We start from the raw sequence: 21,598 nt of genomic DNA on the forward strand, positions 1-21,598 counted from the left end.
AGTCTACCTGACTTAAGTGCCATGTTATGCTTCTTGAAATGCATTTATGTACTCGACATCGCATACTTCGGTTGAGACCAACTATTATTCGTATTGGTTACTATTGCGACTAAAATGTTCGCAAATCAATATTACAAATTATTCGTAATATTTATTTAAGGACTGTGTTATAGCGTATATGAAGCATATCTTGTCAAAGCGTAAGTCACAAAGTCGCTTTTTATATGTTAAACAAAGAGTAAGTCTAGAGTATCGTTACGCTACAAAGAAATTTATTTAACTTGACTAAATACGACAGAGAACGCTCTGCGTATTGTAACTTGCGTATTGTAAAAAATGAAATTATTGCTTGTACATTCCAATTAAAGCGGTGTCATTTTATAATGAGGATGTAGAAAATGTCAATTTATAGAATATCTCATTAAATCTTTTGATTCCGAAAATAAGTTGATTGGCGAAGAAATATATTATATAAGTATAATTTTGTAAATGCACGCATAAAAATGAATTGTGTAAGTACAACGTAAAATGGTTTTCTTTAAGGCTCGAAAAGTGCATTTTACGTTTTATTTAATGTAAAGTTTTCCTGTTTTTTTTTAAAGGAAAAAAGTTTAATCTGATAATTCTTAATTTTCGATAAGTGTTGTAATGTAAAAGCGAATCGATCAAAGGTTGGATATTTGCACAGTACAGCTTTGATTTATGATTAATATATATATAGGTACAAATATATATTTAATATCAGAATTATTCTAAATACGCATTCATGCACGAGATGCATGGTGCGTTTAAATTTTAAATGCTAGTTCTATTAATGAAATTTCTGTTCCCTTCAATTATAGGAAATTCAATGATTGTTTATTTGTATGTAAATGTTGTATATTTGATTTGATGCGTCTATAAATAAGTATTTCAATTTTATTTCAGTATCGAATTTAACGTAAGGACTTTTTATGATTATTGATTCAAGTAAATACGTCTTCGAGATCATTGATAAACATTTAACTCTAGATTCGATTTACCGGTTGTATTAGTTCATACATATTTTCATGCCCGACGACTTCTTGTACAGAACGATAAGAAACATTCGTGTACAAAATGTTGAGAAACATACAGATAGTTTTAATATGGATATACTTGACGTAGCAACCACACGATTTCTGCAAACCGAGTATTCCATGTCAATGTGTGTTAGCAAAAGAGATACGTGTATAAATATTATAAATATAGCAATATATATATAGAAGATACAACTGATTGTACTATAATATCATTTGTCGGACAATTATATTTGTCAAAAGGATTACTTTGCGTCGGACGGCTTTATTCGATTGTTGCATTAATTACTTTTATTTCTCAGTCTAGTCCAAATGAGATTAGTAGCAAAACAATAGCATTGATATGTTTTGTTATGTGTTGTGATTACTTCCTATATGGAAGATCTAACCGTCGAAGTAAGCTGTACTAATCTTAACTTCTTCTAATGTATTTGTAATATTTGGAGATTTAGGTCGAAATCGATATAATTTTGCCGAATTTACAGATGGATAGACAGAAACGAACGATATGAGCGCATAATGATTTTCGCTTAATTATACCGATTTCCATCCTCGCAAATCATGAGTGTCAATGCGTCGTTAAACAAGCGAAATAATATGATACAAAAGTAATAACACGTTTTTACAGCCGTCATAACAATGGATGTTATTAACACACATGCACGTTTCTTACATTGCTACATTTTCTTAAGCTCCATAAAGATAATTTTAAGATTATATATATATATATATATATATATATATATATATAAGATACGAAATATATTTAATAAAAAAAGAAAAAAAACGGATTTATATATATATACAGATATAAAGTTGTAATTGACGATGCGACACCTTTATCATTACTGTGATTTGCGAGGTAATACGAAAAACATATGTAATCTGCATTGAATGTTCGAATTGCTGTTAAATTTTTGAATTATAACATAATATATACACGATGAGATGGTGCGTTATTTACTTTTTAAGCGATAATCATCCTATTCTGCTTCCAGCTCTGTTCGATGTAAATAAAAGTCTAAATGTGTCTAAATACTTACCTCACTTGAGAGAAACTTTAAAACGAAGATATATATGTACGTGTGTCATGTTTTTCCCGAAAAGCAAAATTAAATATGCTCTATATATGTTCCTTCTTTTTATTTTCTCCCGTAACACATTACTCCCGCGTTAACACGTTACGAAAGATAAACCTGGATTAATATGCCTGCTTAATTGTAAATAATTCTCAGAATAACGCTCTGCAATCGACTTTCATTCGCGATAACAAAAACGTTTTCTATAATTATCGCGAATATTTTATTGGACTCTTTTTGTATCTATCATCATGACTGTCGTGCGTCTGTGATATTTAAATTCGAATTCCTATAAGATCATAAACTGATATGACTTGAATACGCTACGTATATACGATTGCAGGTCGCTTTTGTTATCGCCTTTATTCCGAGTTCCGAGTTTGTGTTGCAGTTCGGTTTGCGTTATTCGATGTTGACGTTACTTTAATTTTTCATGCGTTTAACATGGTTACCGGAGAGGATTGTTCTTGCGCCGACACGACGGAACCTTCCAATTTAACGTCCTTGCGCTCGGATGACGCTACCTCAGCCATAAATTCTGATGTAAATGCGGTCTGCACCGAGACGGTCGATAAGAGAAACGACGCCGTTGAGAAACCCAAAGGCATATTTTCTGCATTTTTTTCAAGCGTTCTGTGAAAGTAAACTATATATGTACGAAGCGTCCCCGAAAATAACGCTAAATATTCTTTTGACAGCAAATTTTTTAGCAAAACTCAATATTTTTTTCTTTTTTCCGAAAATGTGCATGGATGGAGGTCTATGATTTAGTCCCTTGTTTTACCTTACACTAGGTCTATCCTATTGACTTTCATTTATCGTTGAACAATCATTCTATTTGCGTCTTGCATGCAGACACGGACTGCAAGTGTTCCGATGCATCACTGGTCGCAACTTATTGCGTAGCCGCGGCAGCCGATATCCCGTCTGCGGTCCCAGGAAGACCGGATCGCCAGTTGCAGCGGAAGAAGTCGAAGAGTCAGCCACCTGCGACGCAACTTAAATCGAGTTTCCCGTGCCATTGTCATAGTCACAAAATGTAACGCTGCTACGCTTGTCGTTATCTCGTTAGCTCATTTATTTCTCAAAGCAGATTTATCGTTCCAGCAACGGCTACGTTCTGCCTGTGAAACTCAAGGAAGGTACCTAGAGACGCCGTCGAAACGCGCACCGAAGGTATCACGGTGTAACGGTGATCGTATTTTTCAGATAAACCGCAATCGCGTCCGTTCTGGAGCCGCTGGAAACGGCCGAGAAACGGCAAGAGGGACAAGATGTATGAGATAAAGCTGAAACAAGTTCAGTGTCCTCATTACGCCAAGCCGCGTTTAAATGGCACGCCTAAACAACACCTCGACGCATCGCAACCGCCGCACGAATTTCAACCCTTCGTTTCCCGCGAGGAACTGTCGGAAGGGATACCGAGTAAAAACGCCAAGGACGAGACCGGCAAACCGAAACCACTTAAATATCCAACGAAAACGAAACTCAAGAAGGAGGAAATAGCGGAGAAGATCGAGATCTACTATTTTGACCATGGAAGCTCCGCGTGGGTATCGACCACTCGACGAGAATATTTCTCGAATATAAAGAATGTTCCCCAATTTTGCTTCACGTGCTCTATTGCAGCGAACTCTCTTCAATTTTTAGAATGATTTTTTTCTAAATTAATTACAATCGAAAGATCAACGAAACAGTAATTAATTACTCGGATATAATACTTCTCGCAGATATTATCGAACAACCGATTGCCATCCTGTACTAATTACGGACAAGTGCGCCGAAAAGACCGATCAGGCAGCGACCCGCTTTTGGGCGGAGATCTTCGGCACGATTCACATCGGTATCGCCTTCGTCACGGCCTTTATTCTGCAGCTCCTACGCTTTGTGCTCTACAGCGTAATTCGGCCGTTGACAGTGGGGATACTTCAATTGATAGCGGATTATTTTGTGAAACCACTGCTGTCTATTTTGTTTAACGCCCTCGTGCAACCTGTATTGATTTTGTTCTACAATATCGCGACGTCGTTGAGGGACCTCTGCGAACCGATAGCCGAGGCGATGGGCCTGTTCCTGAGGGAAATCGCGAATCTCTGCGCCGCGATCAGGCTCGTGGAGGTGAAGCACGTTCACGCCCCGACCACTGCTACTTGAGCTCGTAAACGAAAATTGGAGACTCCTGAAGATCAAGCTTTAGTAATTTGACTAAAGATTCTCTCGAAGAGCAAACACAATACGCTCGACAATAGCAAAGCTAAAATGTGAAAGTCATAAAATTGCAATTTTGCTCGAGTACGGAGATTGGTCGAATAACCTTCATATTTTAGCATTTTCAAAGGATTTTCGCGAATCCGAGGATCACAGATCCATTCCTTAGAGGAATCTGCATTCCTACGTGACGCACGTTCGATACATCACCAACAACACATGCCATGCCTTAACACCAGGTATATATTTGGTATTATTTTAACTTTACAATATTATTATTATGTCATTTTTTTTACAGAACAAATTATCTCTTTTAGCAACTAGCTTTGTCAATAATAATCAATGTTCTTTGTCACTTTCGTGCATTCTCTCTCTCTCTCTCTCTCTCTCTCTCTCTCTCTCTCTCTCTCTCTCTCTCTCTCTCTCTCTCTCTCGTTCGCTCTCGTTCTCTCATCTTCTTTCTTTCGTTCTTTCTCTCTCTTCTCCTTTCTCGTGTATCTTACTATTTAATAAATTATGTACAATCTCACAAACAACAAACGGAGGAACCTAATTACATCATTTAGTTGTTCACACTTTGCTATGTACAGGTACTACTGGTATATCTTTTCTCATTTTTACAGAATCGCTGCTTTCTCTCATTCTCTCCCTCGCACTCTCACTCTCTTTCTCTCACTCTCTCATACTTCTCCTCTCTTTTACCGGCCGATCGTATCGCAATAAACCTTATTTTTCGCATGTAATCTACAAAAAGAAAAAAAGGAGACAAAAAGAAACCGAATGAACGAACGTATCGCCTATCGTCACCTAGTCTCAGGAACTGCAACCTCTGCTCGCTCGCTATGACGCATCGCAGCGATCTAGGTGGTACTGCTAGTGTTCGTGGTGGTCGGAGTCTCCTGGATGGCTAAGGTCTGCGAAGGCGCGGATGTCGAGTCACCTGCAAGCAACCAGCCAAGGGAGGGATCAATAACATAAAATCAAGCGTGTATCTCTCCGGGCTGTATAACGTAGTAGACTAAATATAAACTTAATGTACCGTAATTGGGTTCGTCCCTTAATCGCGTGTAACTTTGACCCATAACTGACAAAGGAACATTCCCTCTCTCTCTCTCTCTCTATATATATATATATATATATATATATATATATATATATATATATCGATAGTCGCCAACCCTGCTTTCGATAACGAAGACCGCGGGAGTTATCGAAAGCACTTCCATACACAGCCATTCTTTTTTTAAACAAATTCTTCTCTAGCTCAATCCAAGCATCGATTTGTGATTCAATCGTCTGCTTCGTTAAGGGTAGTTATGTAGTTGTTATAGTAACGAGAAGATTCTCCGACGAAGGTGACCCCCTATTGATCGTCAAGAAATAAATATTCCGTCGCTCAAAATGCGCAATCCAGTCTCGGATCTCTCGCCGGCATTGCGTAATCGTCATCGATCAATACCACATCGGCGACGACGACGCGACGGTCGCGACGGCAACGTATAAAACTTACCCAAGAGGGCGGCCTCCAAGTCCCCCAGGATCTCCGTTTCCTTGGGGTCTATAAGATTGAAGCGTTGATTAAGGAGCGTGAGGTGGGCGAATACACAATTGAGGTGAGCGTGCAACCCCAAAAGCGCCACCTCCCTGAAGTGGCAGTGGTAGATGTGTGCCACTACGTGGTACAGTAGCCGCAGGATCTTACGCACTATCGACTCGAACGAGCTCGGGAACTCGTTTGCTGAAAAACATCACGGCGAAATTAACATCGGTCGCTTGATTATATAACGTAAACACGAATAAGGTCAATAATAAACCGTTCGATCGATAATAAATCTTGGGAGCGTTACGTACTAAGTAAAGTTATAACGTAGTTAATTAATTATATTGAGATATATATGCCAAGTAGAATGAATTAAATACATAGCGTTATAAGGGAAAGACAACTTACCATATTTTGTAGGGAATATAGTTTCGTCGCTAACGGTGCGTTGCGTAAATGTCATAACGTAGTCTATATATTGTGGCGCCGCAACCCTCGTTTTCTTTCCCTTTTCGTCGAACCACAGATACGTTCTGGAACGATAAATCAATCGTCACAAATCGATATTGACTGTTTCGAGTGCAAAATGACATGACGTGCAAATGACGTACGTAAACAATTTCGATCAAACTTGCGTTGATGAAAGACGTTTTATTGGATGACAATGTAACTGTGCGTTTGGCAAAGAACGTATATTATATAGATATCAGGGGATAGAAACCTCGACAAAAACTGACAGTTCCAGTTACCGAAAGAGCCGAATGGATGTTTACGGTCCAATAAAAGTATCGCGCGATTAAAAGACACTATATTTCTTGAAAACCTCTTTCGGAGCTCGGGGACAAGGGGACACGTACCTTAAGCCGGGTCCGGTCATGTCGGGACAACCCGTCATGGTGCAGAACTCGGATATCGTGCCGTAGACGAGATTAATATGGTCAAACAATGCGAGGGTGTGCGACGCCAGCCACTCGTTGTAGTCCAGGCCGGGCGGTAGGTCCACGAGCATCCTCAGGTCCAGCTCCGGTAGCTGTCTCTCGAGGGCGGCCTCCTCCAGGTACAATTTCGGATCCTCCGTGGTTCCCGCATCCTTCTCCTTTCGTCTGGCCTTTCTGCAAAACGAGAAAGCGGTCGCACGGTCAGTGAGACAATTCCTCTGGAAAAGTTCTTTTCAAAACGCTCAAGCCAATCAAGCAGAATCACGGATGTCGCGTGTAAAAGGCGCAAATGTGTACATGTAACACAGCACAGCCTCGTGTGTGGATGAGATCGATAAACACGCTGTCCGAAATCAAATTGATCGGTTCTTGGGGAGAGATTGTTCTTTATAAAATTTTATTGTTATGAAAAGAGTATAGAGTTCGCGATTAAGTAAGTTTGATTTCAACAGTTTGTACAGCGATGAGAGAATACTTGCAAAAGAAGCGAGAAAAAAATCGGATCTATCATGTAGAGAATATAGAATTGATATTGAATATTGAACTACAGAGAAAATAATTTAAGATTAAAATTATGAAAACGTATGCCAATCGTAAATATCAATGATAACGTCACAGAAGATAATACACTAATATCGAGTGCGGTATGTCGTTTAGAGCAAATCACCAGGAAAGTCAACGAAAGTGCCAAGAAATTTTTTTTACAACGCACCATCATTGTCGTTTTCATAGGCGCGCTAATTTGCGGTCTCCAGATTGACCGGAAACAGATTGAACAAAGCGTTTCGTCTTTAATCGGCTGACACGAATTCATTAATCAAATCGGTGAATTATCGGATTTGCACGATTACCCTCGACGCTTCCCGAGTCTATTCAATTTCTCTTTAATTTATCAGCGAAGCCGAGCGTGGTGTTTCTCACATCACGCTCACAGGAACAAATACTTTTTCTGCGTAAATGAGACGCTAGAGAACGTTTCCAACATCGCTTAATTAGAAATCTTTCGATGGAAAAAGTCACAAAATAGTATTGCTTAGTGGAAAATTACAAATAATTATAAAAATCGATTACAATGCGCCATTATCGTACGCAATGTAGAAATTTTACCTTACTTTTGATAGTAATATAGCTCTAACATTATAATATATATAAAACACTATATTTTACATATTTTAAAATAATACACGGGATATCTTACTATATTGCTATATCAAATTTTAATCAATGTTTCTTATAAGCTTTAAAAAAATTTTTCGTTAAAACCACAATAAAGTATTTTTAGATGAAATTAATTAAATTTAAATGGTATTGAATTTCTTGGACATAAATTGCAAATTTTTAATTAACGTTTGATGCCAGAATATAAAACAAATTATGAACTGAGACCTGAGACGTTGATTAATTAAAGGAAAGGTCTACTCCAAATAATTTGTTATCGGAACTTTATTCAAGAGACATCCTGTGTGTATTTAATACACACAAAAAATATATATTTTTTAAATATAATTATTAGTGAATACATATAGATACACATACATATATGAAATTGCGAGATAACACAGTAGAATCTTATTAATAACGTGGGTGCAAAAGATTTGGCGTATCTGTCAAATAAAGTTAAAAGCAAAGTTATACATTTTTGTAGCACTTTTAGCAAACTAAAATGGTTCTTCTATCCAGAAAATAATTTTTTTATTAGTTTTTTCGAAAAGTTCAGATAAGTATCATTTTTCTTAAAAATGGAAAGAGAAATTTTTTGCACCGACTTAATAATATTCTAGTAAAAATGAAGAAAGTAAACGGTAGTTCCAATTAATGCGAATCGCACAAGAATACGCAACTAACATAGAGAAGCGTTCTCGTCTGCGCGTGAGGACTAAACATTAACAACTGGTTTTCGGCTCGAGCTTGTTCAGTATACGCAGCAGCCGCGTCGCACATTCAGCTTCCTGCCGGTGAAAAATGCAATTACATGCAATAACGATAGCAGCGAGGTTCAGCCACGTCTACACGATCCAAAGCTCACGCGCACAAATCTCTCTCCGGAAAGCGTACGTGCTTTCCATGCTCCTGGAAAGAAGCTGCATCTCCGCATAGAAGGAAAAAGGCTGACGTAAGTCAGCCCAGATATACAAATTTATCCTTGTCCAATGACGCGTGTCTCTAATCGCGTACAACAGTCATCTCGTACAATAATACTCTCTCGTCTGCGACGCTATCGATGCCTCGGGCATATATGTTACGGCAATTTATTACGGACACTCGACTCTTCCCATTTCAATCCGTATATCTCGCGTAGAAGATGCGCTTTAATTACACCGGGCTAATTTCCACGTTACGGCACGCACATATGCACATACGTATCTATAACACGATATCGTTTTTGCGGGGGGGGGGAGGGAAAGGGGAACGGCCGGGGCGGAGAGGACGGGAAACTCACGCGACTAGCTCGCCGAAGAGCCGGATCTTCCTATGGCAGGTGTCGAGCAGGGAGAGACGCGAGGAGGAGGCGCTGTTCGAGCTGCCGGCGTCGGTACCGGCGCCGCCGTGGTGGACCGGCGTCGGTGGCGCTGAGACGGTCGTGGCCGTCGAGGATGCCACCGCGGCAGAAACGGATGCGGAAGCGGAGGAGGGCACCCGTAGGACGGTGACGGCGCCGCGCGCCGGCGAGCGTAGCATCGTTCCCGTCGTCTTCGTCGTCGCGATCGTCGTCGTCGAGGACGATCTGCTCCTCGGCCTCGGCGCGCCGCCCTCGTGCCCGAGGATCCGCTCACGCACGCTGGGTAGGCACCAAATCTTGTTCGTTTGTCATCGAACGTTGGCCAGCACGCGCCGGGACGGCTTTCTCCGAATCTCCCTCTTATGCGGAGACCGGTGCGCGGTGCCGAGCTACACTCGGCCGAGGACGGAACGTTCGTATCGAGGGATATATCGGAGAATCTCCTTTCGGCGCACCTGTTAATGGCAGGTTTGATAATCGGTCGGATCCGTCTAGATTTTGATTTTTTTTCTCTATTCCGCGCTCCTCTTCTTTTTCTTCTTCTCTATAAAATCCGTTCTAAATACTCGTGTACTATAAACGTGTTCAAGTTTCTTAGTAACGATATTTTCTCACTCCGTGCTGAAAAAACGAAGGGTAATCAGCAAATCACTTGATAGTCGTGCATCTCGGATTTGCAGATCTTAATTTTCCTAACCGCGTGATATCTTTTACACGCTGAAAGAACGCGAGACTGATGTCAAGTGTCACTTGATTGTCATGCATCTTAATTGCATGCTTCGGTTCTTTCGAAGAGTTCATATGCGTTATTCCCTCAGATGATTTCCTCGGATAGTTCTTCCTCCAAATTGAAAGCGGCCTAGCTAAACTGATCTCGGACTCTCGTTCATCTCGCCGTGTTCATCGGCTTACCAGGTCTGGCGATTCGTTCAGTAGCATAGATGATGGTGACGCCCGATCTATACTGTTCGGCTCGAGAAGAAATATGTAGCTCGCGGGAAGACGACGGAAGTTGCGGAAGACACGCTGTGCTTGGAAGACAATCGATCTCGTTTACGGGTAGTCGTGAAAGATCGTTCATCGTCGATCTGGAGCAAAATTCGAGCGTTTGCTTTCGGTGAACCGTTTTATCGGAAAAGAATAATGATTGAAGCAGAACCCGCGTATAGCTACTGCGCGGATTAATGTAGGTATACCGATAGTCCCGAATTTCCATTTTGATCAGCGTATAGCAGATACGAGGCTGATGCATACGAAATTATTATCCCCCGCGAAATTATTACTCCCGAGGAATCTACATTTCGGAGTATCAAAATAAATTGCATTTCACCCCGTTTTCTCACGTTCTCTCTCCTCTACGTACTCTCTCTCGGCGTGTCCTCGCGGCGATCCGCCAATCCAGAAAAATTCGGGCAATACTTACGCGTAGCTGGCGCGGCGCCAGGCCGGCCAGGCTTCTCGCTTTCGAGCTATCATCGTCGCGAGTCTGTCGCTTCGATGTCTTTTAGGAACTGGGTTATCACGTACACGTGCGTCCGTAACGCCACGAGGAAAAATATAGCTGGGAGCTGGGGGGATTAGCGATTCCGGTCGGCCAAAATAGAATCGATGATCGTCTCGTGACGAGTACCTCGAGCGAGGGCGGAGAAGTTCGGGCGAGTTCGTGCCTTAACTATAACTTTTCGCGCATGTGGAATTACGTTCCGCAATATCCCGCAAACGTGCAGAACTCGCAGCTATCGTGTTGCGAAGTTCGGTATCGCGATTTTGTTGACGTTAACGAGTGTTGAATGTAGAGAATTATCGGCGAAATCTAGCTTATACTGTGATACGGTGATATACCAAATGTAATATGGCACAAAAACAAAATACAATATAAATATAATGAATTTTATCAATATGATGTAAATCATCATTAGACAACGTCAATTAAAGAACGTGGTACGAATAAACGCGTTTCATTCTGGTGGACGGACGCTCGTTTTGTACTTTATACTTTGCCTTCGTTTTTTCGCGAGCGCTTGTTTTATTGGCGCAAAAGTCCACATTGCTTCCGCCAACATTATTTCCTGCCGCGAGTTATCGGTGCGCAGGTAAAACGCGAACTTTGCGCTAGACCGAACTCTCGTAACACACGCGGTCAGAAGTCGAGAGAGACTTGAAAATATAAAAAAAAATAGACTAATATAAAAACCTCGAGGGCGCGTGTGTGTGTCACGCAAAATCATTTTATAATTCCCGTTGATTAAAGAATAGAGAGATCTCTCAGCGCGTAAGTCCACCTTATTTTAATAATTTACAATTATGACTACGCTGCAATTTACTGACAGTAACGAGAAATAATAGTGCGCACTGGCGACTTATCAACCCGGTTAGCCGTCCGAGCGGAAACTCGAGCGTCGCCGCGGCCGCATCGCGTCGATGCGTCGCGAAGTGAACGAAATCGAGCCAAATAGATATACCGACGATTTCGAACAACTCGACGGAGCCGTGACGTTTGCGTCCTTGATCCTGACCCGGACGAGGTCACGTCGGTCTTCGTCCAAAATTTCATCACGCAACCCGGGAGTAGCGATTTACCGAACAAAGATAAGTTGCGATTTTCCCTTCCGACGCGAAATTTAAGTAATATTAATATATAAAGTTCATGTATTATTTATATTATATACAATATAATATATATGAAATAACATTTTCAATTTATTTTTGTGAACGAAATACGCTAAAGTGTCTCTTTATCCCGCGGGAATTAGGAAAGAAATTCCACGTCCATCTGCTTAGCACTAAATTCAGCTACTTCGGCCTCGATATTCTGACAGAAAGAATCCGTCACGGTCGGCCTCTCGGCGAGAATCCCGCAGAATCAGGGGAGTAAATAAAGGACCACCTTATTTTCTCGTTCCCTATAGAGCTCCCGAAAACATAACGTTTTCTAAAAAATTCACGAGAATTTCTAGGCAGAAGGTCTATTTAACCTCCGGTTTATATTGTTTCAATCTCCTTTCTTTCTCTTACGTATATATCCCTCTTTCATTACATAATAATAATCCTCTGTTTAATTTCCAACTCTCTCAGAGATAATAATTTTCACTCTTTTCCGGGATGTTCATCGCGCAAAATCCAATGAAATCATTCTGACGTAAAAAAACGCTGGCAAACAATTCTTTTCGGTTTAACAGACTTCAAAAGGCATCGTTAAACTCTCTCTCTATAGATATTGTGAAGAAAAAAAATTTTATGAGTGTTTTATATGTATATTTCATTTTTATTCTCGTCAATATTGTTTTCATTAATCAGCCCGTCTAAAAAAATACACGTCGCAAACATTTCCTCGCGAGATCATCGCACCCTATCCTGCCCTTCTCTAATTCCCTAATCGAATCACGCTGCATCGCGCCCGCGGATCGCTGTCGTGGACCCTTATGGACCATATGACGGATCACGACGAGCGGAAAGACGTTTTCTCTTTCACGTTGAAAGAACGAGAGAGACGGGAGTGGTATGCCGTCCTAAACTTTCTAAACCGTACGCCGATCGTACGTATCGAGCTGGCCGTCGTTCCGACGAGGCGTTGTCCGCGCATTTCGCGGCCGCGAGTCGGCGATCCGGAGACTTTTCCTCTTCCTTCGCGCCTCCTCCTTCTCTTCTTCCTTCCGGAAGTGAACGTAGCCTCGAAGCGTCGCGACCCGACCTCACGCGACGTAACGCGACGCGTCGCCGTCAAGCGCACGGACGCGACTGCCCAGACTGCCGAGAGTGTCGTGGCCGAGATCGCGGAGTCGTTATCGGTGGGAGGGCGAAGGGAGCCAGCTGAAACGCGCCGATGTGCAGCGCGAATTAGAGCCGATGCCCGGATACCGACAAATATCTACCGACAGTTTCGGCTATACGCGCGTTTCCCGATGAAAAAACTCCGACATTTTTTGGATTCTCGAAATCTTGAAAAACAACGAGAAAAGATCAATAATTCGTTGACAGAGCAGAGAAAAGCAAATACGGAACTTGCCGCTTCGATATGTTTGTAACGGTGAAAGAGTCAACGAGAGTTAACCAAAGGTTACGGAATGGAATTTAGCACTACGGTTCCCAGATACGATTATCAAAAGGCCAGCACGGTAACGAGATGGTGCTTCGAAGTATAAACTGTTCAATCGATTCGCGTTAGACGTGCCAAATAATTTCTGGACGTGATAAACGTGCCTGGAATCGGGAGCATCGCCTTCTTCATTATCGTCCCTGCTTGATTGTCGCTCCAACCTAACACTTAAATTTATTTAATTTAAATAATTTACCCAATCGCCTTAATTTTATTATCAGATTTATTTTTAAATTAGTTATTGACCTAACAACGTTTATCGATGCGCTCTTTTGTTTCACATTGTGTTTAATGTATACATTGGGAGATCCTCCTCCCAACATCTCGTTCAATTATTTGACTATATATGCGCAGGACCGAGGTATATACATGCTCGCGCATGCACATTTCTATCCGGTGAGCTATTCCGTCGACGCTGTTTCGTGCTCCACGACATTGCGCGTGATATTAATGCAATCGCGAGATATGAGCGCGTTGATCTCCGCCAGATCTGACCTTCCCTTGCCTAACTCGGAGAGCTGGAAGGGATTAGCATGACCGCGGAACACTGACCGGCGCACATAAATTCCGATAGCTTCGCAAAGAGGAACTATCGATACTTATATATTAAAGCCATACGGAACGTTTAACACAAAGCGCAAAGATAGAACAAATGCCTTTGTCGAGTATAGTACGTTTAGAAGTAGAACAATTGAAATATTACAAATATATATTTGATATATACGCTTATACATTTTGTACTTAAAAAAATCAAGTATCAAAAACCCATTTTACGTATCTTTATCGTGTAATCTATCGTGTCGTGTTCTCGTAATTTTATTTAAAAGACTTATAATCAAACCCGTGTCCTTGAAAAATTGAGAAATGTGCGTAAGACATAAAAATATACAAAAATAATCTAGAATTTATTTTAAATCTGGATCTTGGGATAAAAATTGTAGCTCCTGCAATTACAAGCTTGAGTGGAAGCCCATTTTTCTTCAATGAACAAGTTATTTATGCGCGCGTAGCGATCAATCGATTGATGCCAGAAGCCAGAAATATCTATCCAACGTGTGCATACATAAAAAAAAACGGGCTTTGTCAAACGAATACCAATTTCAGTCGCAAAATTGAATTAACTTGGACACGCCTCGTGTCCGTCCGCAACGATCGGAGTGCGTCGCGCGTAGCCACAAAAGTGCGACTCCCCAACGAGGAAAACGAGATATCCGACAAAATGTTCAATGAAATTAGTTCCGCCGGCTTCGGCCGGTCGGAATATCCGCGAGTTTCGGAGTCGCGTTCAGGTCAACTCGATTTATTCGCGAGAGGACGGGAAACTTATTTATTCCCGTCGCAATTTCCGCCGTACTTTGTTTCCCTTCTCCCTCAAAAAGAGCCTAATATGTATCGCGCTTCAAAGGGACAGTCACGGGTATGCGCGGAGGATGTAGAGGCAAGAAGAGGGAAGGGATGTCCGTCGTGAAGGACGAGGGGCGGCGAATAGGAGAAAGAAAGAAAGAGGGAGAGAAGCGCGAGGGCGGCAATGCGACGGTGGTTGCGCCACCACGGCGCGGCGCGGCGCGGCGCGGCGCGGCGGCGTGTGTCGGATCAGCTGTGCGAGTCGGGTAACACGAGTCAGCTGACTGTCGAACGGACGGCGGGCAATGCGCGTGGCGCGGCGGCGAGGGGTAGCGGCGCCCCGAGCCCCGAACCCTGACTCTGCGACAATCAATATTCCGCTCCTGCACCCCCGCCACCCGCCGCGCCGCGCTGCTCATCGCTCCGCGCAGCGCGAGAGTATTCTCTCCCGTTCTATCTCTCTGATCTTTCCCTCGGATCATGCGTCGCTTTGTATCTTTGTATCGCGCATCGGTCTTCCTCGATCGATTTTACGTGATTATTCAAAATTCGAAATCTTTAATTCCCCACTCCGGATCATATACTTTCAAATACAAAACGAACGCGTAATGCAATATAAGCGGTGCAGGACTGCGGAATGAGCTCGGGCGTTATGCGCTTCTACTTTTGAAACACAAACGCTTCCGGTTCTGCCAAAAATGTTTATCACTTTCATTTGATTTGAGAATGATCTGTTACCAGGCGGTGCAATCTTTCCAAGATCAAAGAGCAGGAAAATATCCGGCATATTTCGAGCAATTTTTCAGTTTCATATATCTTTGAAGAAGCGTGCGCGAAACGATTGCGACGTATCTATTTTCGTGCCGGGGAATTATATTCAAATGGTCGATGATGCGGCATGCCTCAAAATAGCAAAAAGAAATAACTCGTTTGTTATGCCATCGTCGCACGCATCAGCGAGAACAAAAATCGTGACGACCGGTATATGAATAGAGATTGCCATCTCCAAAACTGTTTCGGACAATAAAAGCTTCTTCGTACACAACTGCGAGTGATTTTCAACGGATGCCGATCGGAGAAGGCTCTTCCCTGCACCTGTTCGTCACGAGATACGCGGACTAGCCATCAAACATGATTATATACGTGTACTTGGCATAGAGATAAAGCGAAACGCTGCATCGATAATTACCGGGAGATTATCTGGCAGATCCGGCAGTGTGATCCACGTCAGAAATTATAGCGCAAAGCACAAGGCCCTCGAGATTAGACTCCACAGTTTCCGCATTGAGTCCTTTAACGACCAAAAGCTCGAGCAAAAGCCAGCGATCGATAACGATTAAAGCTAGGGACAGAGGTTGAATCCTCGAGGTTGAATTCTGTACGTCAGCTTTGACAACGCGGAACGTCCGGGTCGTCCGGGAGATCGCAGTCATGGGGAAATAATTATCGAAACGATCGGGCGGGCGAGGGGATCGGGAGATAGGTCGGAGGTTGGCGCCGGGCGCCATCAGGGGGCCACTGGGGGTTACCCTCTTCTGCGGGATTACATCCTTACGGGATGCGGATCGATGGACGGACGAACGTTGGTGCCTCAAAGGCGCCTCCGCGTGACGTCACGGCACTGCCCCATCGATAAACATTTCCCTCGCGTTTGTTTACCCCCGTCATGCGCCACCACTCCCACGGAAGCGAGATTCGCCAAGTAACTCTCGCGAGTTACGTATTCTCGACCTCCGTCCTTGCCTTGTCGACGTTCTCAAGGCTGGGCATCGCAAATGGGCATCGCTGAGCACCACAAAGTATAAAAGATAAAAGCGAACGTGGAACTAATATAATTTTCCTACTTTTAAATTAAGAATGTGACAAATGGCTAAAGTTATATTCGCTCTTCCAGATTGGACGAATTCCGCACTGGCGCGTCAATCTGACGCTTCCTCCTCGCACAATCGACTTGCGTGCAAACACTTCCGCTCAGACGGAGGTTTTCCCGTCTTGCGGCGTGTGTGTGTGTGTGTGTGTGGCGCGACAGTTTGCGGTTCGCCTGTGGTTTCCGCGAAACCGGCCTTCTCGTCGCGTCTCGCCGCGCCTGACGTCTCCCAGCCGGAAGTCCATTAATCGGTTCGCGTTTCGTGTCGCCCACGTAACTGCTCGTTCGCCGCGTACCGAATATTACGGGATAAAGGACCATCGCGCGCCTCCCGACGCAGAGTGAATCTTTTGACAAGCAGGTAAAAAAAGATCGCAACACGCATTCGCGATTACAAGCGGGTGATAGTACGCGCCTCTGGCGATTAATCGATTGGCAACGCGATATCGGAGCAAGTGCCAGGCAAACGCGCTAAACCAACTATGACGTCACCAAAAAAAAAGCCCCAGATGAAGGTAACAGCCGATGGGTGATTTCTTTCTACCGTGACCTCGTCACGGTGTCGATGTCGGGATGTTAATCAGCTTAATGAAAATGTGTGATCCACGTAAACGCGTTTGCCACGCGACAGAAACTGGCACGCATTCGCGCGAGCGAGATATTCCTCTCGTCAATCCGCTTCATTTCGCTTAGAGCCAAATGAGCCATCAACGGTCTCGCATTTCGGGAATAAACGTCACGCCACTACTTTGACGCGTCATCGTCATACGCAGCGTCACTAGGTCGTAATAAATTTCGCGGCCTCTCCCTTTCCCATCGTGTGTCCCACCCTGTAACATTAAAACGCAGATATACCAAAAGCGCACGCATAAATTGCTCATTTTTCTAGAACGCAATATGTTTCGCACTTTAATTTTTCTCTAACTACGACGCATTTTCTATCCCCGAAGGGCGTTATTTTCTTTTTAACCACGTGCGCAAGGTTTAGAAATCAATGTTTGTACAAGTGCTCGATCACGGCCGATCCCATGTCTTCAACTGATGGACACGGTCGTCATTAAAAAAATGAGGTCATGTCGTCGTCGTCGTCGTCGTCGTCTTAATTCTGATATCGATCCAAGCGGAAGATATCGAAGTGCGTGAAACTTGCCCATCCAATAGCACTTTGCTAAATGCAAATATTGACGTAGCCATCGTATGCTGCACTACGCTGACGCATTTCGAGAAGAAATGTAGATATATAATACAAAGTATTTTCCTGAAGATTATCGTCTCCTAGACGAAAATAGAAGAAAAAGAATCATAAACGCAGTACGAAGCTCTACTTGTCTTGTATATTTCTTTAAATATTTAATGTGCATTTCCGACAATACGACCTTCTTTTCTTTCATACACGGCCTTCCTTCTTTTTCATTTGATCACTTTAACAACCTCCCTCGAGGAGACCACTTTTTCTTCAAAGACGCGGCGAAAACCAAGTTCCATTAGCTATCCACGCATTTAAATCTTAATTCGCTGAGACTTTTTCATTTTAAGCTACCTTGAAACTTAAATATACTCTCGCGCTAATTAAGTCTTTGGCAACTTTTGCCAAGGAAATTTTATTCGTAAAATAAAGTACTATATAACGCGCATAAGTATATAGATATATGAGTAAGGATCGATAATTAATCGCAGCGATGTTTGTCATGTAACAAAGTTAACGTTCGGTTAAATTTAGATGTATAATTTATGATCCTTTGCGAAGCAATCCGAAATTAACGAATATATCATACATGATATTTGCGCTTGGATTTAATTATAATTTTCGTATCGCAGCCGTGGTACGCTATGTAAATGAACGAAAACGGATGAAAATCGCGTAAAATCTTCCGCGCTCAAAACGCGTCGAGTCATGACCCGTGCGGTGGTGTGGCTCGGACGGCCGAAAATCCATAACGAGGAAGAAGAGAACACGTCGGTTCGCGTCAGGAAAGTGGAGCGTTTTGAGACCACGCGCCGGGCAGTGCGACGAAAAACCGGTACGGCATACGAGCATCCTCGACGATGAGTTTCGAAAGCCGCAGAGCGGCCCGGGGCGGCCCCTCTTTGACCACCTCGAGCGCAGAACGACCGTGCCGTGGGGCACGTGCTCCGACGCGTCACACACGTCCGAGTTGACGCGGCTGCGAGAACCCGCACTTCGAGGGGAAATATACCCGTTTTGGAAAAAAGAAAAAAAAACAGGAAGATTTTGCGTTTAACCGTCCAACGTGGGAACATCCCTGGCATTTCCGTCTCCGTGGGTTTTGAGATTACTTCGAGATCACAAACTCGTTCCCGTATGATAGAACTTGTCTCCAAATTAAATTTAGATTTCGAGGAAGATAGATATTACGTCCGACGAGAAGCTTTCATCGTTTTCTAAATACGCTTTCGAGAACGAATTCAAGTTCTTCCGACTAATTCCTTATGTGCGATAACGCGAAATCCTCCAACAAAATCGCAGACAATTTCTAAAGTCTCGAGATATTTAGCTGACGCGATTGTTCGGCGCAAGACAATGCCGCTAAATACCGTATACGTCATTAAAGCAAACAGCGAGAAGCAAACTGCGCAAACGGAGTCTTCTGCGAGAAACAGTTGTTCGATAAGACGGTTCACCGTATAGCCGTATACTCTTGCAGCTTCTTGTATTTTCTTCCGAGATTTATTTCGTAAAATTGTACGAGAGCAGGCGTTCGCATTTCGCTCGCGTCTCAGCATCTCAATACTCGTTCACCTCCTCGCGGGGAGAGTATCTCGCCTTAGACCTTGTCGAGAGGAGTAAAACCTGCCAGTTCGTCCTTTCATAGAAACAGCTTCACCGCCTGATGAAACGATTTTTCGTGTTTTCGGTGGACGGCTTTTCGAGCAGCCTTCTCATATATTTCCCAACCTTATCGTGCCTTATGAGAAAGGTATGACCAGAATGCACCTTCTTTTATCGGACAGGCATATGAATGCCGCTCCGTTAAGCGGTGCCGTCCTTGACGTGCGACTTGCGAGTGTTTCGTAACGATTAAAAAAAAAAAGAGAAGGAAAAACGAAAGACGTTACTGAATAATTGTGAATGTCGTCACTTTGCGACGACGCAAGTTTAATTGTTGAAGAATGAATCGAAGATAATTGCGTTAGTGTCCTTGTGCGTTACATTTTACGTCGTTGAATCGTTAACAAAAGTCCACGTATCAGCGATAGCAATGAGACAGCGTACCTCTATCTTTCAGACGGAGATAACGGCAACTTAAGTTGAAAGACAACAGCGCATATATAAAAAAAAACGTTTTAAATGACAACGCTTTCTTTCGCGGAATATAATGATTTTCAGTCACAATTAACTGCGTTGTACGGTATAATTTTAGAATTGTGACACGTCCTGGACGAGACAGAGACATATGAAGAAATATATCTAAAAATCTAAGATTTTGATGGGCCTCGAAGTTTAGAAACGATGATTCTGTGTGAGAGTATTTTTCTTATTACCCTAATTTTAATAATTTCTAATCCCTTCTACCTTTAAGCTTCTTACGTTCGAACGAAATAAAATCATAAAAATCATTTCCTATGCAATCTAATACATCCTTAATGATAATACATTCGTATTTTTAAAAGCAACAGAAATATATAATTACTGAGCATACCTTTTAGAAACATATATATATATACATGAGATATTTGTCTCAAACCACAAAACAAAAATATCGAAGTAAAGGTTATAATAAAATAAACTATTGGTGTGGTATCGCTTGTTAAGAATTTCGCGATACAACTGATTTTAACCGTGCTGGCCACTGTATATCACCGACAGATGAACATCTTTAACGAACGTGCATAAAAATTGTCAGTGCACTTTGTATCAACTCTGATTGGTTTTCATGGGAACGCTCGAGAGAACGCTAACGTTATCGCTAATACTACCGGCATCGTACCGACGCACACATCGTCGCCGGTATGTACGTATAAGGGAACGCAAGTAGCGCGCGTTCATCGTCACGTCGGAGCAAGACGTAAGTAGAAACTGACCTGCAGAAACACGTGACAGTATCCTCGACGTCAATGGAGAGCGACGTCTCGATGGCGGAGTACTTGAGGACCTTCCTGTTCCCCAGGCCGAACATCGGGACGCGAGCGCGGCGGTACCGGGGAAGCGCGGGCAAATGGGCCTGGGGCATAAAACAATGGAAAGGGCGGGAAAGAGAGAGGGGAGGGAGAACAGAAAGGTGAGAGAGAGAGAGAGAGAGAGAGAGAGAGAGAGAGAAAGGTAAAATATATATCTACTCCGCTCCGGTTGATCGGTTGGAATCACTGGGCCGGCCGCTAAGCCAGCAACGGAGCACAGACTGACATAGCCGTTCTCCAGGCAGCGAGCAGGCAGGCAGGCAGGCAGGCAGGCAGACGAGCAGGCAGGCCACCGTTCGCCAGGTACCACCACCGCGCGAACGTCCACGTCGCGGCCGTCCTCTCCTCCTTCGCCGCCGCTGCCGTTACCGCTGCCACTGCCGTGGCGGCCACCACCACGACAGATAGAGAGAAGGCGGAAGAGAAAGGGGAAGACGCGGTTTATATCGCCGGAGGGAAAGAGGGTTCCGCCGCGTTCAGGAGGAAGCGGAGATCGGCGGGAGGGAAACGAAGAGAAAGACGAGAGATAGTACCAGGGGCTTCCTCAGGTCAGAGTATGGTAGAATCGCCGCTATACTTCCCTCTCTTTACGTCCCCCCTTTCCCCCTTCTAGCTCGTGTCCTCGTCGGAACGGACTCGTCATAATACAATTAACGATTGACCGAGCCGAAACCGAACAAGTTCTCCTCGTTTATTACCGTGTTGCGACGCAAAGAAGAGCCAACAGAGATGTCGCGAGAGAATTAACTTGGACCAAAGAGCGAGAGAGTACTCGATAAATTTATTAATTACGTCAAAAGCCACATTCGCCTTAAAGGGGTACACTTC

At 43.2% G+C, this 21,598-nt stretch overlaps 2 protein-coding genes across 4 annotated transcripts; one reads left to right on the forward strand and one right to left on the reverse strand.

Annotated features, from left to right (window-relative positions):
- The first annotated feature begins 2,081 nt into the window (after positions 1-2,081).
- LOC143901858 (uncharacterized) lies at positions 2,082-5,117 on the forward strand. Its single transcript, XM_077414482.1, has 3 exons — positions 2,082-3,279; positions 3,347-3,686; positions 3,868-5,117. Exons 2-3 carry the CDS (start codon positions 3,412-3,414, stop codon positions 4,289-4,291), a joined length of 699 nt encoding a protein of 232 aa, XP_077270608.1. The 5' UTR covers positions 2,082-3,279; positions 3,347-3,411; the 3' UTR covers positions 4,292-5,117.
- On the reverse strand, positions 4,711-21,119 carry Mob2 (MOB kinase activator 2). 3 transcript variants are annotated; one of them, XM_077414481.1, is made up of 6 exons: positions 20,930-21,119; positions 20,675-20,814; positions 6,743-6,997; positions 6,294-6,418; positions 5,856-6,083; positions 4,711-5,285 (listed from the first exon to the last, which is right to left on the reverse strand). In XM_077414481.1, the coding sequence occupies exons 2-6, from the start codon at positions 20,767-20,769 to the stop codon at positions 5,206-5,208; spliced, it is 783 nt and encodes a 260-aa protein (XP_077270607.1). In that variant the 5' UTR covers positions 20,770-20,814; positions 20,930-21,119; the 3' UTR covers positions 4,711-5,205. The 3 variants fall into 3 exon arrangements, with proteins under 3 accessions (XP_077270607.1, XP_077270606.1, XP_077270604.1); XM_077414480.1 differs by having other exon boundaries at positions 20,675-21,118; XM_077414478.1 differs by lacking the exons at positions 20,675-20,814; positions 20,930-21,119 and adding an exon at positions 9,264-10,214.
- Positions 21,120-21,598: the final 479 nt, after the last annotated feature.

The sequence above is a fragment of the Temnothorax americanus genome, unplaced genomic scaffold, assembly GCF_048541705.1.
Source record: "Temnothorax americanus isolate GAGA-0224 unplaced genomic scaffold, ASM4854170v1 Scaffold36, whole genome shotgun sequence".
Lineage (NCBI taxonomy): Eukaryota > Metazoa > Arthropoda > Insecta > Hymenoptera > Formicidae > Temnothorax > Temnothorax americanus.

Coding starts and splice junctions, on each gene's coding strand:
- Mob2 (XM_077414478.1), bottom strand. CDS start 9,502: ATGCTACGCTCGCCGGCGCGCGGCGCCGTCACCGTCCTACGGGTGCCC. Junction 6,998..9,263: donor CTCTTCGGCGAGCTAGTCGC/GTGAGTTTCCCG, acceptor CTCGTTTTGCAG/AAAGGCCAGACGAAAGGAGA. Junction 6,419..6,742: donor ATGACCGGACCCGGCTTAAG/GTACGTGTCCCC, acceptor TTATCGTTCCAG/AACGTATCTGTGGTTCGACG.
- LOC143901858 (XM_077414482.1), top strand. CDS start 3,412: ATGTATGAGATAAAGCTGAAACAAGTTCAGTGTCCTCATTACGCCAAG. Junction 3,687..3,867: donor TTTGACCATGGAAGCTCCGC/GTGGGTATCGAC, acceptor TACTTCTCGCAG/ATATTATCGAACAACCGATT.